This window comes from Macrobrachium rosenbergii, chromosome 41, assembly GCF_040412425.1.
Source record: "Macrobrachium rosenbergii isolate ZJJX-2024 chromosome 41, ASM4041242v1, whole genome shotgun sequence".
Taxonomy (NCBI): domain Eukaryota; kingdom Metazoa; phylum Arthropoda; class Malacostraca; order Decapoda; family Palaemonidae; genus Macrobrachium; species Macrobrachium rosenbergii.
In genome coordinates this window covers 48,362,870-48,379,468 of record NC_089781.1, presented here as the reverse complement: position 1 = coordinate 48,379,468, position 16,599 = coordinate 48,362,870, and the positions used below count along the sequence as shown (strand labels likewise).

Sequence of the window (16,599 nt, the reverse complement as noted above, 5' to 3'; positions counted from 1 at the left end):
TTGGTGATAACCTGTTTAACAACTCCCCATCGGGAAGTTTACAGGCTTATTCATCTAACTCGGGCAAGGGTTGTAACTCTGGGATCAAATTGACAGTTACAATTTCATAGCTTCTAAGCAGCATCTCTGGTGTTATAGGACTTGAAGTATGAAGGTCCTGATCTCTCAAAGATTCTTTGAACGCAATGGGTCTCTTATTTAGGCTACTAAGCTTCTAACTTGACATATCAAAAATTCAAAATCTCTGACTTCAAGAACATTAGTCCCAATGCTCTTATTTATCATCTGCTTTGTCATTTTTACTACAATTTCAACCAGAGAGCCAAGGGAACTACACCCTTTAAAATAACTATCAAACTTGATCTTATTAATGCCATTCTCCTTAAAATACTCATCAGTCTGAGGATCATTAAGAAAATCTACTGTTCTATTGCCAGCAGCTACAATTTGTGTCCCCAATCACTAATGAAGTGGGAGGGTCGCCAGGAAAAAGTTGGGGGGTGGAGTACGTCGTACACTCGCTAGCTCAGCCACGAGGAGAGGGAATAAGAAGAATAAGAAGAAGAAGAAGAAGAGAATGAAGAATCGAAGGGTTAAATCGAGAAGTAAATATAACAAGGATGTGTATGATCTTCTTTAATTCATTAACCTTTTGCCCGTTGGCGTGCATGCACACGTTCTCTCTCCTCTTGCATTTTTTTTTTTCAGGAATGGCGGGCATTGTTCCTAACGTGCCCGGGACGGGAAACAAGGTTCCTGTCTCCTCCTATATTGCGCGTATCTCAGAATTGTTCCCGAATGTGAACAGACGTAGGATTATAGAAAGCTCGATTAATTCGAAGGAAAGGTTGGATTTCACACCGAGTAACAATTCAGTAATCGAATCCTGACAGACAGTTATATTGAGTTTCGTATTAATGGCATTACCGGTTCCTTCTTGGATTTATCGAGTATAGCTTTGGAATTATACATTACACTGACCAGGGCCGGTGTGCGGTTAGCAGATGATGTACATGTTGCACTGGTTAATGGTATAAGTAATACGCTTTTTAAATCTGTCTCTGTTTTCTTGAATGAAAAGTTGGTGGAATCGTGTCCTGTTTTTAACTATCAATCATACATAAAAATGCTCAAGAGCGTTAAAACCAGCACACTACCGACTGTTGGTATAAGCGGGTTTTTCCACGATGACTTTAACGTTGCGCATGGTGTTACACAGACCTATGCCGCTGCTTCTTTCGGACAGCTGAGTAGGTGGGAATCTCGGGTGTTGAGCTCCATTAAGGTGGGGGGAATTAACACGTACTTTCCACTCCTTATAGATCTGGCGAGTATAGATATGTATTTGCTAGATTCCGTGGATTTGAGAATAAGACTCAAAATGGCGAATAACAACTGGGTGATGGGTGCACACACAGACGGACACTTAAATTATCTAAATATAGAAAAGGCCAAGTTGTGGATTGATCGGGTTACCCCTCATTATAACGCCATGTCCGCTTTAAACACCGCTCTAGCAGTTAACCTGATACAATATATATTTGATAAGACTTTATATAAAACGTATGTTATAGGGCAGAACGAGGATTCCATTTTAATAGATCAACCTTTCAATACCTGTATACCTGAAAAGATTACACTGGCCATGATAAGCATGCAAACATTTTCGGGGAATTACGCGGCCAATAGTTTATATTTCGGAGCTTATGACTTGAATAATGTGCACATCACAGTTAATGGGAATATGGTGTATCACATCAACTGTAATTTTCCTAATGCTATCACGCAATTGTATTACGAGACTCAAAAGTCGATAGGAGGGGGACATGATAACCTCATAACTTATAATAGTTTTAAAAATGGGAGAGCCATCTATTGTTTCAGCTTTGTTACGGAAGAGGTGGAAGATTCCATGCCCGTTGAGATTTCGGCCAGTTTGAGAATATCCATACAGCTGGGCACAGTCGCACCACACCCTTGCATGATTTTACTGTTCGGTGACATGAAAGGTATTTTAACCATTGATTCAAATAGAGTCATTCAGTGCGATGTTAGACTAGGTGTGATGGATACAAAAGAAATCGAGACAGTTTTACAGGGTTCGCTAGGGAGTCTTATTAAATATTTAGGTGTGTTTGCTTCGGATGAAGTTGGTGCGTTTAAAATACCTGCGAATAGAATTAAACCTCTAGTTTTTATATCTAATACTCAACCTTTAACTTCTAGTATTGATCTTGCCGGACATTGGGTGTGTTTTTATATAGACTGTTCACCTAGGGATACAATTTACTTTTTTGACAGTTATGGTATAAACCCACAAATTTATTCGGGTAGCTTCTCATCTTTTCTCGATGCGCATTCGGATTTTACCCTTCGCCAGTCTGTAAGGCAGATACAGTTCGATAATCCTTACAAGTGTGGTCTTTACTGCGTTTTCTTCGTTCACTGTACGAGTCATAGAGGGTTAAAATCGGTTTTGTCATTAATGAGTGTCATCTTCTCCCCGAGTCGTTTGAAAAGTAATGACAGGTGGGTGACGGAATACTATTTCAAATTTTTCAAGAGGGTGCGAAGTTCACACTGGAGTTCGGGCGTTAAACGAGCTCTTACATACAAGGAGTGCGTGCGTTCTTTAAATAAAAGGTAATGATTAATTCCATTTTTAAAAAACGTTGCTAATATACATCACATAATTCATTTTGGGGCACGTTCGGTTTTTCTAAGACATTTTATTTTTCTTAGGATGAATGGTCAAGGAGGAGGGGGAGGAGGAGGAGGAGGAGGAGGAAGGTGAGTTCTTCTACGCAGAACACTAACAGAACTGGCGGAGAAGAAGGGGGAGGGGGAGGAAAGTCAGGCAGTACAACATACTAGATTTGGAAGCCTATGGTTATTTATTGTAAAATTATTTACAGGTTTAAGGTTGGTTATAACAACTCGTGGTGGTATTGTACTGGAATGTGTGTCGGGAGAACCCCCAGATTCATGTACTTGTTAATGTATACCGCTTTATCTAATAAAATGAGTGGATAGGTAGAATCGCTTTTTATTATCCCATACATAGGTTAAGTGTCACTGACAGTGAGCGTAATGGGGAGCGTGTTAAAACGTGTGACTTTTAACAATCGGGTGGAGAGTTAGAGCTGTATATCTTAGAGAGCTGTACATTGTAATGTCCGTATGAAGTCATACAGCTGTTCATGAGTCATGCAATGGGTCTAAATCATATCAGTAGCAGATACCTAATCAGACTCTTATCGATAGAGTGGGATTAATAACAGATAGTTTATAACACTTCAACTCTTATCAGTGATACACCTGTTCATGAGTCACGCGGCGGGTCTAAATCATATCAGCAGCGGATACCTAATCAGACTCTTATCGGTAGTGTGGGATTAATAACAGTTAGTTTATAACGGTTCAACTCTTATCAGACACACAGCTGTGGTAGAGTCTCACAGTGGGGCTCTCTAATATCAGTTCAGATCTTTCGGCAAGGTGTCTCCTCCTCCTAATCAGACTCTTATCGATAAAGTGGGATTAATAACAGATAGTTTATATTGATTCATCTCATCAGTCATGCGACAGTTGATAAGTCACTCAGTGGGCCTCTCTCATATCAGTTCGGGGACCTTTTCCCCTACTTACTACATAATTTTTTTTAATATATGCATGTTATTTTCGAAAGCAAAACTATAAAAATAAAATTGCATCTTATTTTCTTCACCAAAAATATAAAAAATAAAATAAATAATAATTCAGGACGCCAAATGACACCCTTTCTTGAGTACGCCAAATGTTCAGGACGCCAAAATGTTCAGGACGCCAGGACGCCAAATGGCACCTTTTTCCCTACTGGTATAAGGTCGAAAAAGGAGAAAAAAGTTAAAAATTCATAGTCACGATATGCTTATATATATACATATATATGAATGTATAATTTGTGTTTGAGTGTTTGAGAGAGAAGGAGACATAGATGGTTATGCATTGACTAACCGTTATCCTAATAATTGTGTCAGAGCGATGAAATAATGACGCTTTGGTTTTATATGTAAGCGAGAGAGAGAGAAGACTTTATATGGTGAACTACCTTTACTTTTGTAATGGCAGTTTACTTTATAATAGAGAAAACTACCATTACCATAAAAATAGTTAGAACGAATAATAGTGAATAAATAAAGTAAAGGTTAAAATATCATCGAAATAATGGCATATGCGTGTGTGTGAGGTAGAGAGAGTGAGTAAGAGTGAGAGGATTAGACAAACTTCCGTGATCATAATGGGGCAGAAGAGGAAAATTTGGGAAAATCAGAAGTAAAGGCTAAACTTCCATCACTAATAGAAAGAGGTAAAGGGTAAACTATCATAATAATTACGTGTGTCTTGTCTCCACTGTATGCGTGAGATAGAGTGCGAGGATTATACAGTAAACTATAATTACTTTGGTAATAATAGTTTACTGTATAATCCAGTAAAAAACCGTTACCAGAGTCGTGGTGTGTAAGGGCGAATGAAAGAGAAAAGAGAATCAAAGGGCAAATTATCGTTACTATAATAATGATGCGTGAAAGAGTGTCTTTCATAAAGAAAACTGCATTACTTTTTTGGTGTATGATAGTGAAAAAAGAGAAATCGGATAATACCGTCACTATATTATTGACGCTTGCATTATATATATATATATATATATATATATATATATATATATATATATATATATATATAATATATTATATAATCATATATATATATATATTATATATATATATATATATATATATATATATATATATATATATATATATATATATATATATATATATATCACATATTATAGAGAGACAGAGAAAGAGAGAGAGAGAGAGAGAGAGTAAACTTCCTTTATCATAGAGGAAAAATTTGGAATATAAGAAATAAAGGATAAACATTCACCAATAATAATTTGTTGTTTCTTGTGTATGTAAGAGAAAGATATTTATATAGTATTGTAATGGTACCATAGTAAGGATTAAATTATAAGGGAAAAATGGGAAAAGAGGTATAGGGTAAATTATTATCATAATAATGTTGAAATGTACCTTGTATCTGTGTATGAGATAGAGAGAGAGAGGATTGTACAGTAAATTCTAATAGGTTTTGATAATAATAGTTTATAATCCTCTAAATTGCCATGGCGATGGTGTGTAAGAGTGAATGAAAGAGAAAAGAGAAGCAGAGGGTAAACTGTCATCACAACAAGAATGTGTATAAAAGAGTGTTGAGAGAGAGAGAGAGAGAGAGAGAGAGAGAGAGAGAGAGAGAGAGAGAGAGAGAGAGAGAGAGAGAAAGCATAAAAGAGGAAACTGATATAATCATAGTGATGATTTATGAGAGCAAAAAAGAGGAAAAAGTAAAAATTATAATAACGATAATAATGGCACATGATATATTTGTTGAAACCATATATATATATATATATATATATATATATATATATATATATATATATATATATATATATATATATATATATATATATATATATATATATATATATATATATATATATATGTATGTATGTATATTGTGTGTGAGAGAAAGAGAGTAAAGATGATTATATATTAACGAACTGTTGCCATAATTTTGTATACGAGTTATAAAATTGAAAAAAAACAGAATTAAAGGGTAAACTTCATCACATAACATTCCGTTTCGGGTTGAAGCTGGAGAGTCTGAGAGGTTTTGACATCTTGACCTTCGATTACTTTGTTAATGGCAGTTTCCTGTATAGTCCAGTAAACTACCATTACCAAAGAATAATAAGAGGAGACAGAAGTTAGGGGTAAAATACTACTGTAATGATTATGATATACGGATTGTGTGTGTGTGTGTGTGCGTGTGTGTGTGAGGGAGAGTGTGGATTAGATAGGAAACTTCCATTATCACAAAGGTGTATAAGAGGAAAAGTGGGAAAATAAGAAGTCAAAGCTAAACATTCATCAAAGTAACAAATTTGTGTGCCACTTGTGTAGGTAAAAAGAGAGAGAGAGAGAGAGAAATTGTACAGTAAATTATAGTTACTAATGTAATAGTAGTTTACTGTATAATCTTGTGAACTACCATTACTACAGTGGTGGTGTGTAAGAGAGAATGAAAGAGAAAAAAGAAGTTAAGGGTAAATTATCATCACAACAATAATGATGTGAGAGAGAGAGAGAGAGAGAGAGAGAGAGAGAGAGAGAGAGAGAGAGAGAGAGAGAGAGAGAGAGAGAGAGAGAGATCATAAAGTAAACTGCAGTAATAATTTTAATTTTGATGGTATGAGATTGATAAAGGAGGAAAAAGTGAAAATAATAAAGACGTGCTTTTATATAAGCTTTATATAATATATATATATATATATATATATATATATATATATATATATATATATATATATATATATATATATATATATATATATATATATATATATATATACATATTTATGTATTTATTTATTTGTTCGGGTATGTGTTTGAGAGAAAGAGACATAGATGATTACCCAACTGTTATTATCATAATAGTTGTGTCAGAGCATTAGAAGTGGGGGGAAATGCTGTAAAGGGTAAACTATTAGCATATAAAAATGACGTTTTCGTTTTATATGTAAGCGAGAGAGATGACTTTATACGGTGAAATACCACACTTTTTGTAAAGGCAGTTTACTTTATAATAAAGTAAACTACCAGTACCATAATAATAGGGAAAAATGAAGTAAAGGGCAAAGAATAATCGCAATAATGATGATTTATGCCTTGTATATGTGTGTGTGTGAGATAGAGAGAAAAAAAGAAAAACTTGTGTTACTGTAATTGTGTAAGAGGAAAAAGTGGCAAAATAGTAATTTTGTGCCCCTCTAATACATGTAAGACAAAGAGGGAATTATACAGTAAACTGTTATTACCTAAGTAATGATAGTTTACTGTATAATCTTATAAACTACCATTATCATAGTAATGGTGTGTAAGAGCGAACGAGAAAGAAAACTGAAGTAAAGGGTCAATTACTATTGCAATAAAAATTATTTATGCCTTGTATATGTATGTGTGTGTGTGTGAGTGAGAGAGAGACACACAGAGAGAAGATTAGAGAGTAAACTTCCGTTATCATAATTGTTACGAAGAAAATTTGGGAAACTAAGAAGTAAAAGCTAAAATTTTCATCACTAATAGTTTTGTGTCTCTTGTGTCTGTAACAGAAAGAAAGAGAGAGAGAATGAGAGAATAAGGTTATGTTACCACAGGAATGATATTAATTAGGGAAAAATGGGAAAAAGAGGTAAAGGGTGTACTGTTATCATAACAATAGAGACATGTGCCTTGTATCTGTGTGTGAGATACAGTGAGAGGATTATACATTAAACTACAATTACTTTAGTAATAGTAGTTTCCTGTATAATCCAGTGAACTACCTTTACCATAGTATTGGTAGGAGCGAATGAAAGAGAGATAAAAATCATAGGTAAACTACGATCCCAAAAATAGAAAGAGAGAGAGAGAGAGAGAGAGCATCACAGTACAGTAATCATATTACTGTATATGATAAGAAAGGAAAAGTATTATCACTATATATATATATATATATATATATATATATATATATATATATATATATATATATATTAGAACCTGTGTGTGTGTAGAGAGAGAGAGAGAGAGAGAGAGAGAGAGAGAGAGATCAAGTCAGAGAGATAATTGTATATTAACGAACTGTTATAATAATTGTGTTTACAAGTGGAAACGTGAAAAAATGTAAAGGTTAAACTGTCATCAGATAATGCCTTTTTGGTTGTATAGGTAAGAAGCAGCAGAGAGAGTGAGGATTTTATACCTTGAATTACCATTGTTTTGGTAAAGGCAGTTTAATATATAATTCAGGAGAATAACATTAACATAATATAGGAAGAACAAATAAAGGGAAAAAAAGAAGTAAAGGTAAAATAATATCGCAATAATTCTGATATAGTATATGTGTGTGTGTGTGAGAGAGAGAGAGAGAGAGAGACAGAGAGACAGAGAGGATTATACAACAAACTTCTGTGATCACAATGGTTTGTAGGAAGAAAGAGTGGGGAAATGAAAAGTAAATGCTTAACATTCATCACTAATGACTTCGTCTGCCTCTAATATATGAAAGACAAAGAGAAAATTATACAGTAAACTGTAATTACTTAAGTAATGATAGTTTACTGTGTCATCCTATAAACTACCATTACCATAGTTAAAGGTGGTAAGAGGGAGTGAAAGGAAAAAAGAAGTAAAGTGTAAATTATCATCACACCAATTATGAGAGAGAGAGAGAGAGAGAGAGAGAGAGAGAGAGAGAGAGAGAGAGAGAGAGAGAGAGAGAGAGAGAGAGAGAGAGAGAGCATCATACAAGAAATTGCAGTAACGATATTGACGCTATGACACTGAGAAAGAGAAGAAAGTAAAAAGTATCATCACAATATAATTTTATATATATATATATATATATATATATATATATATATATATATATATATATATATATATATATATATATATATATATATATATATATAACACGTTTGTGTGTTTTTATGAGAGATGGAGAGAAAGGGTATTATACATTAACTAAGTTATTATAATAATTGTGTACGAACGATAAAAGTTAAAAGAAAAGAAGTAAAGGGTAAACTCTCATCCCAATAACGACGTTTTGGTTGTGTGTAATCAAGAGAGAGAGGGGGCTAGGGAAGATTTTATACCGCGAACTTCCATTACTGTATGATTCAGTAAGCTACCATTACCACAATAAGAGAAAGAACGGATAGTAGGGGAAAAACTAAGTAAAGGGTAAAATATCATTGAAATATTTACATATGCTTACATTGTGTGTGTGTCAGAGAGAGAGAGGAAATTAGACTTGTCATCATAATTCCGTGTAAGAGGAAAAAGTTGGAAAATAAGAATAAAAGGCTAAACTTTCTTCACTAATAATTTTGTATGTGATTTGTATGCAAGAGAAAGAGAGAATTATACAATACTCTAACGTTACCATAGGAATGCTATGTTTAAGGAAAAAATTGGAAAAAGAGGTAAACTATTATCATAAGAATAGTGACGTGTGCCTTGAATCTATGTTTGAGATAGAGAAAGAGTATTATACAATAAATTATAGTTACTTTGGTAATAGTAGTTTACTGTATAATCCAGTAAACTGACACCAGAATAATGATGTGTAAGAGCGAATGAAAGAGGAAAATGAATAAATACATATGAGAGAGAGAGAGAGAGAGAGAGAGAGAGAGAGAGAGAGAGAGAGAGAGAGAGAGAGAGAGAGAGCAACATAAAGGAAGCTGCAGTAATTATATTGATGGTATGAAAGCCAGAAAAGAAATAAGTAAAAACTATCACAGCAATGATAATGGTGTTTCTCTCTCTCTCTCTCTCTCTCTCTCTCTCTCTCTATATATATATATATATATATATATATATATATATATATATATATATATATATATATATATATATATATATAAAGACAAAAGACTTGGGTGATTATACAATAAGGAACCGTTATCATAATAGTTGTGTGTACGAGCGATTAAAGTGTAAAAAAGTTAGTAAAGGGTAAACTATCTTCACATAATAATGACGTTTTGGTTGTATATGTGAGGAAAAGAGAGAGAAGAATTCATGCCATGAACTACCATTCCTTTGGTAATGGCAGCTTGCTGTATAATTCAGCAAACTATCATTACTATAATAATAGTAAGAAGGAATAATAATGGAAAAATTAAGTAAAGGGTAAAATATCATTGCAGTAATAATGGTATATGCCATGTATTTTTGTGGATGAGAGAGAGAGAGAGAGAGAGAGAGAGAGAGAGAGAGAGAGAGAGAGAGAGAGAGAGAGAGAGAGAAGCTAAGACAACTTCCGTTATCTTATAGGTGTGTAAGAGGAATAAGTGGCAAAATAAGAAGTAATGGCTAAACATTCATTGCTAATAATTGTTTTTCTTGTGTTTTCAAGAGAGAGAGAGAGAGGGAGAGGAATTTATATAGTAATGTAACGTTTCCGTAGGACTGACTTTTTATTAGGGAAAAAACAGGACATAAAGGTAAAGGGTAAACTATTGTAATAAAGTGACTTGTACCTTTACCTATGTGTGAGATAGGATTAGACTGTTAATTATAATTACTTTAGTAGGGGTAGTTTCCTGCATAATCCAATAACATGCTATACTAATGATTTATAGGAGCGAATGGAAGAGAATTAAATGGTGAATTATCATCACAAAAAAATTATATGAGAGATTGAGAGAGAGATAACGCATAAAAAAAGAAGCTGCAGTAATCTTAGTGATGGTGTATGAGACCGGAAAAACAGAAAGCGTAAAAAATATCAATAATAATGTGGTGTGCTTTATATTTGTATATTTGTGTGTGTGAGACACACGCACGCACACACACACAGATTTATATTTATATGAACCTTCCCCTGTCTCGTGACATTAACTTCCACAGCCTCATTAGGAGTACGGTGCTTTGCAACTATACCCTTGTTGGTAGGGCAAAGCGCCCCTGGAATGTTTCCAACTAAGACAGAACGAAAGTTGACTGGGCCTAAAGCTGCATTAACCAACCATCAGAACATTTACGCTAAAGATAACATCTCACCAAATTGCAAGTGGGGTAGTTCTCAGCTTTCAGGTTGGGTAAGATATTCCTGACTTACCACAACATCTGTACAACCTGAATCTCTCAAAATGGAAGAAACCTGAGTACCATTAATAATTCCACAGGGCAAGGGCATCTGAACTCGCCTTTGTCTGTAAAACATTTGCTAACTTTGTGTTCAACAATCTTATTTGGCCACTTATTCTTTACATGGCCATGTTCGCCACACTGAAAACAACAAAATTTACCAGAGGAGCTTCTATTGATAGGAATACTTGGAGAATTATAATAATTGGTTTCAACTTTGACTAAGCTTTGCTTACCTTTGTCTCGACTAAGTTTTGGTGGATGGTTTTTCTTTTCATCAGGATACGCTTTAAGAGCGCCAGCATACAAATCTGCAAGATCTGCCATCTTGGCTTCCACAACATTATGCTCCTTCAAGAAGGTCCTTGTTGGGGTAGCCATAATTGTTATAAACTGTCCTCACGCCATTAAATCTTTTAAAGTCATAAGTGTTATAAACTGGCCTAGCACCATTAAATCTCTAATACTCGTAAAGGTACTCTGTACAGCTGCACTGTCTAACCAATAGTCAAAGAGACGGAAGCTTTCATGCGGGTAGGACATGTCTGTGAAATGCTCTGTGTAAAAGTGCATGACCTGCGCGATGTTCAAAGAAGAGGAAGGAAAATAAAAAAAAAATACGGTAGAAATTAAATCAAGGAAGGGAAAGATCAAACTATCATACGAACATTATCTCATAATAATTTAAGCAGCACGTAAAGATTAAACACTTAAAGAAAATACTGGAGAAGGATGAGTCAACAACCCAAATCGAGAGAGAGTCAGCAACCTGCGGACATTGCTCTGGGGAAGTTGATGATGAAGGAACTTGCTGTGAAATGTGATGCATGGTTTCACTATGAATGTTCAGGTATCGAGGTCAGATACACACCCATACTTTGGAATGAAAACATACGTAATAATTGCAAGAGGCCTGAATAAAGAACACACAAAAAACTCATTGAAGATGAACTTGAAGAAATAAAAGAAAAACACAGATATTAACAAAGTTGATTCAGGGTTCGGCTCAGAAAACTAGTGATGTAATGATCAATATAGATGAAATCCAAAACAAAATTGACAATGTTGATAAAGATGTAAAGATCATGACAAACATGGACAAAACTTATGCTGAATCACTAAAGACCAAAACAGTGCTTCTGATCAAATCTACAAACGAAGAGAGCACAGCAGCAAATGAACAGAGACAAATTATGAGTAAAATAACGGCGCCAGTTGAACAGGTTAAAAGAGGAAGAGATGGACACTTATTTGTAAGATTTCCAGACAGGAAAAACTTAGAAAAGGCAACAATGGAGATTCAGAATATCAACAATATATCAGTAAATGAAAAAGGTAAACTTAAACCAAAAATAAAAGTAGTCTATGACCCGAAGGATGAAGATGACATTGTCGATAACATTGTAAAGAAGAATCCATGAATAGGTAACCTCATTTGTGAAAATGACGACCTAAAAATTGTAAAGGAAATGATAGCCAAAGATGATAAACATAAACACTATATCATCAAATGCACACAAATACGAAAGGCTATCTATCATAAAGGTGACAAATTGTGTACATTGTATAGCCGTTGCAAAGTATGTGACTGTTACATGTCCTATCAATGCTATAAATGTCAGGAATTTGGTCATAGCACAAAAAATGTAGTGAAAATCACAAATCAAATGAATGTGCTAGCAGCATCTTCAAGTGTAAAAATGTGTAAAGAAAGGCCATAGTGATACTAAACATGAAAACATATGATGGCAATAAGTGCACAGTATATTACACTGCACCAATACTATACAACAAAATACCGCCTGAAGTGAAGAGCATATAAGAAAAATGCAATTTTAAAAAGGAATTGAAGACTCTCCTATACTGCAGGAGTAACGATACTGACGAGAAAACACTGAAAGACAATTACAAAATATAAGAAGCAGCTTATTTTGAAAATGTACAAGGGCCTGCCAGAGGGAATTATCCCTGTGCCGGGCTCTACATAAAACCAAACAAAGTGAAACAAAGTGAAAGTTGGTTTAAAAATTGCTGGTAAGTGGAATGAAGATGGCATTTTTGCCTATCTGAATTATTTCCTATACTGATCTGGAGTTTTTCTCAAGGTTTTAAGAATGACTTTTTTAAGTTTCTTATAATTGGATAACACTTCGTCTGGTCAAGTAGAATAGATTTTTAGAGCATTACTTGTCAATAGTAATCCTAGACGTGTTGCCAAAGTGTCTTCAGGCCTCTCACATAGTGTCGCCATTTTCTCAAAACGAATAATATATAAGGTTATGTTATTTCTTCACAGTATAAGGAGGCAATTTAGGCGTCCTAATTGTTTCACTGTTATCTGAAGCAGTTAAAGCATTAGTTAAATCAAGCTTTGTAGCTTCCATAGCTAACTTTTTTCCTTCCAACATTCACTCCTCTCCTTATGAGGCTAGTCTTAAGTTCAGCCAACTCAAGTTCTTCTATCCTTGCTGCTTCCTCTGCTAGTTGCTTATCTCTTGTGGCTGCATCCTCTGCTAACACCTTTTGTTTCTGGACCTCTCTTTCACCAGCCTGTTCCTCTCTTGCCTGATCCTCCTCAGCCTTCTTAAATTAGCTATTTGATTAACCTTCACCTTGATAAATTCATAGTTTTTCTCTTGTCAAACCCAACTCTTTAACCATATTCTTCCAAAATGAATAGGACTCTGGATCCATTTCCACAAACAAGTGTTAAGATGCAGAATGCAAAAATAGATCAAGATGAAATTAGATAATTTCGAGGCCAAAGAAAAGGGTGTTGTCTCCATAGGTCCTGGTCCTGAGGGAACCTATCAAAGTTAACCACACAAACACACATATACAGTGGCGGCAAAATTAATATTTACAGCAAAAATGCAAAAATAATCTTAACATCAAATGTTTGTCAACTTCAAAATTGTGCGGCAACCATGCCACTGTCACCAGAGATTTGTGGTATGGTTGGCAGATTCCTTGGACCCATATGAGTGGGAAAACTGGCGGGAATTGTCAGTGCTCGCTGAGCTGTTAGTGTGAGATGATCTGTAACAAGTTGCTCTGTCAGCCTCTGACCTGCACATTTTTCAGTCATCTTTTGAGGCCCACAGCTCAGTTTGTCATTGACATAATGGGACGCCATAAGCTTACAAATGAAGAAAAGGCCCGTGCCCTTGCCCAGCTGGAGCAGGAAGTGTCTGTGATCCGTGTGGCCAGAGATATTGGTGTCTCTCGCCAAGCTATTTACAGTCTGAAAAAGGCGGCAGCTGGACTCCCACCAGGAGCGGTGCCACAGCGGAAACCAGGTTGTGGACGGAAGAAAAAGACCTCTCCGAGGACAGACATAATTCTGAAGAGGTAAGTATTAAATAATCCTTCATTTACAGCAGCTGCACTCAAGAAAAAGCATCCTGATCTGCTTGGAAACATCGCTGTTCGGACGGTGCAACATTGTCCGCAGTGTGACCTGGGACTACGGTGCCACTATGCTGCAAAGAAGCCGCTTCTCACAGACGGCATGAAGAAGAAAAGGCTGGCTTTCTGTAAGAAATATAAAGACTGGACCAAGGAACAATGGCGTGACGTTATGTTGTCAGATGAATCAAACTTCACAATGGTTAGAAGAGCCAGCAATGTTGTGAGGAGGCCCAAGAGTGTGTCGTGTTATGGTGTGGGGGGCATTTACTGGTAAATTGGGTAGAGCCGGGTTGTATTTCTTGCCTAAGGGGGAAACAATGAAAGGAACAACATATTTAGAAATGCTTAAGGACCACATGTTAAGAGTTTTACAGGTTACATGATTCTGCATTTTTTATGCATGATGGGGCTCCATATCACAAGACTAAGACAGTAACAAAGTGGCTTGCAGAGAACAATTCATCTGTTTTAGAGTGGCCAGGCAATTCACATGACTTAAACCCAATTGAAAATGCCTGGAATGTTATTAAAGACAAAGTTGCAGGTGCCCAGCCCTCAAATATGGCTGAGCTTAAGAATGAGATTAAGTTGACATGGTGCACTAAGATGGACCCTCAATATTTCATGATCCTTGCTGATTCCATGCCTAAGCGCATCCAGGCTGTATTGCAGACTAAAGGAGAGATGACAAAGTATTAATTCATGTATCTGAATAATAAATATGTACAGATTTCTGTTTGTTTAATTATCCACAGTAGTTTGCTATTATTTTGTGAAATATGTCAACATTATTTTTGCTGTTAAGATTATTTTTGCCGCCACTGTATATAGACATAAATGTTTTAGTGCACACAAAACCCAAACAATAATATCTCTTCTTCTTCTTCTTCTTCTTCTTTCTTTTAACGTGCTTTTATTCCCATTTTTGTATGGGGTAAGCACGATGCCTTCTTTTGAAGGACTTTTTGATTTGGCTTTGGGGTAGACCTGTGGTCTCGATCGGCTGCCCTGCCTGACATCGCTTGGACAAATTAGACATTATGTTTCATGTATCATACCCGACCCAACGCCCTTTCTTCCCAGCAGCAAGAAGTTATTGCGCGGGTATGGCGAGAGTTCGAGACGTGTGAGATGCAAACAATAATATCTCTAATCCAAGAAAATACACATTTTACAACACACAAGAACATCAAACCAGAGATCCTACTCACTGCGCCAATATGTAGGCTAAAGGAAATCCCCTTACTGGATGGTTCTAGTCTGATGTACTGGCAATCTCTAAGATCTGAGTATGGAAGTGTGAGCAAATGATATCATCCTTATATAAACAAAACGAACTTATGACAAATAAATCAGTAATTAGCAACAAAATACAAAGAACAAGTATCAATATAAAAATATATAGAAGTTGATGACAAAGCTTAGTGATAATGTTAGGACTACAGTTGTCCCGGTTTAAATGTGAATAACTGAATGATAAGGGTTTAAACAATATTAAAGTAGAGGGTTTAAACAATATTAAAGTAGCCTATGTGTGAATGAAATAAATATCCTTTTACAAACACTTTACAAAAACAAGTTTAGAAAACCAAAATGCAATAACACGTTACACAGTGCGAATAGTTACTAACTGCAATGGACAGTAACCTTCATAATTGGTAGTTATATCCTTATACTATTACACTGAGATGCTGAAGACTTAACCTGTTCTTGCACGGCACCATTTGGTTAAGGGAATACACAAACACCCTCCTTGCTTACAAGAGGAACTGTGCTCCTTGTTCCTTGGTACATATAAATATACCCCAAAATAATAGGTTGACCTCCTGAATTGTGCCATCAAATGCTTGACCAAAACACTTGAGTCAGACCCTGTGGAACAAACAAAAAAACACGTATTGCTACACAGTCACAGCCCTGATTATAAAACTTAATCATAATACTAAACCCCTCCCACTAAACAACAACAGATTCAAGAAGCCGTAAAACGATGGCACCTTACAGTGCACAATAAGAATAAATGCCTAAAGTTGGATATAGTAATTACAATTATGTCCTGTTTTTGGGAGAGCTTCCTTCTTCTTCTTCCCAGCTTGTTCCCATTTTTATATGGGGTCGCCGTTTTGGATGAGCCGTTTCCATCTATTTCTATCCTGCTCTTCTGCCTCATCAATTCCCTTCTCACGCAGGTCTCCCCTCACACAGTCCTGCCATCTCTTTCTTGGTCTCCCTCTTCTTCTTCCTTCCTGGACCTCCATTCCCATAGTATGTCTACCAGTTTGGTCCTCATCTCTCCTCAACAGGTGTCCATACCATCTCAGCCTCCCCGCCAGCACTTTCTTTGATATTTCCACCACCTTGGTCGACCCCATAATATAATCATTTCGGATCCTACCCTCTCTTGTCATCCCAGCCATCCACCTAAGCATTCTCATTT

General features: G+C 35.7%; 1 protein-coding gene across 1 annotated transcript; it reads left to right on the top strand.

The window, feature by feature from the left end:
- Positions 1–475: 475 nt before the first annotated feature.
- Positions 476–2,998, top strand: LOC136827142 (uncharacterized). Its single transcript, XM_067084907.1, is given in 3 exon segments — positions 476–867; positions 870–2,153; positions 2,916–2,998. Coding segments are annotated over 3 exon segments (1,614 nt in total). The 5' UTR covers positions 476–620.
- Positions 2,999–16,599: the final 13,601 nt, after the last annotated feature.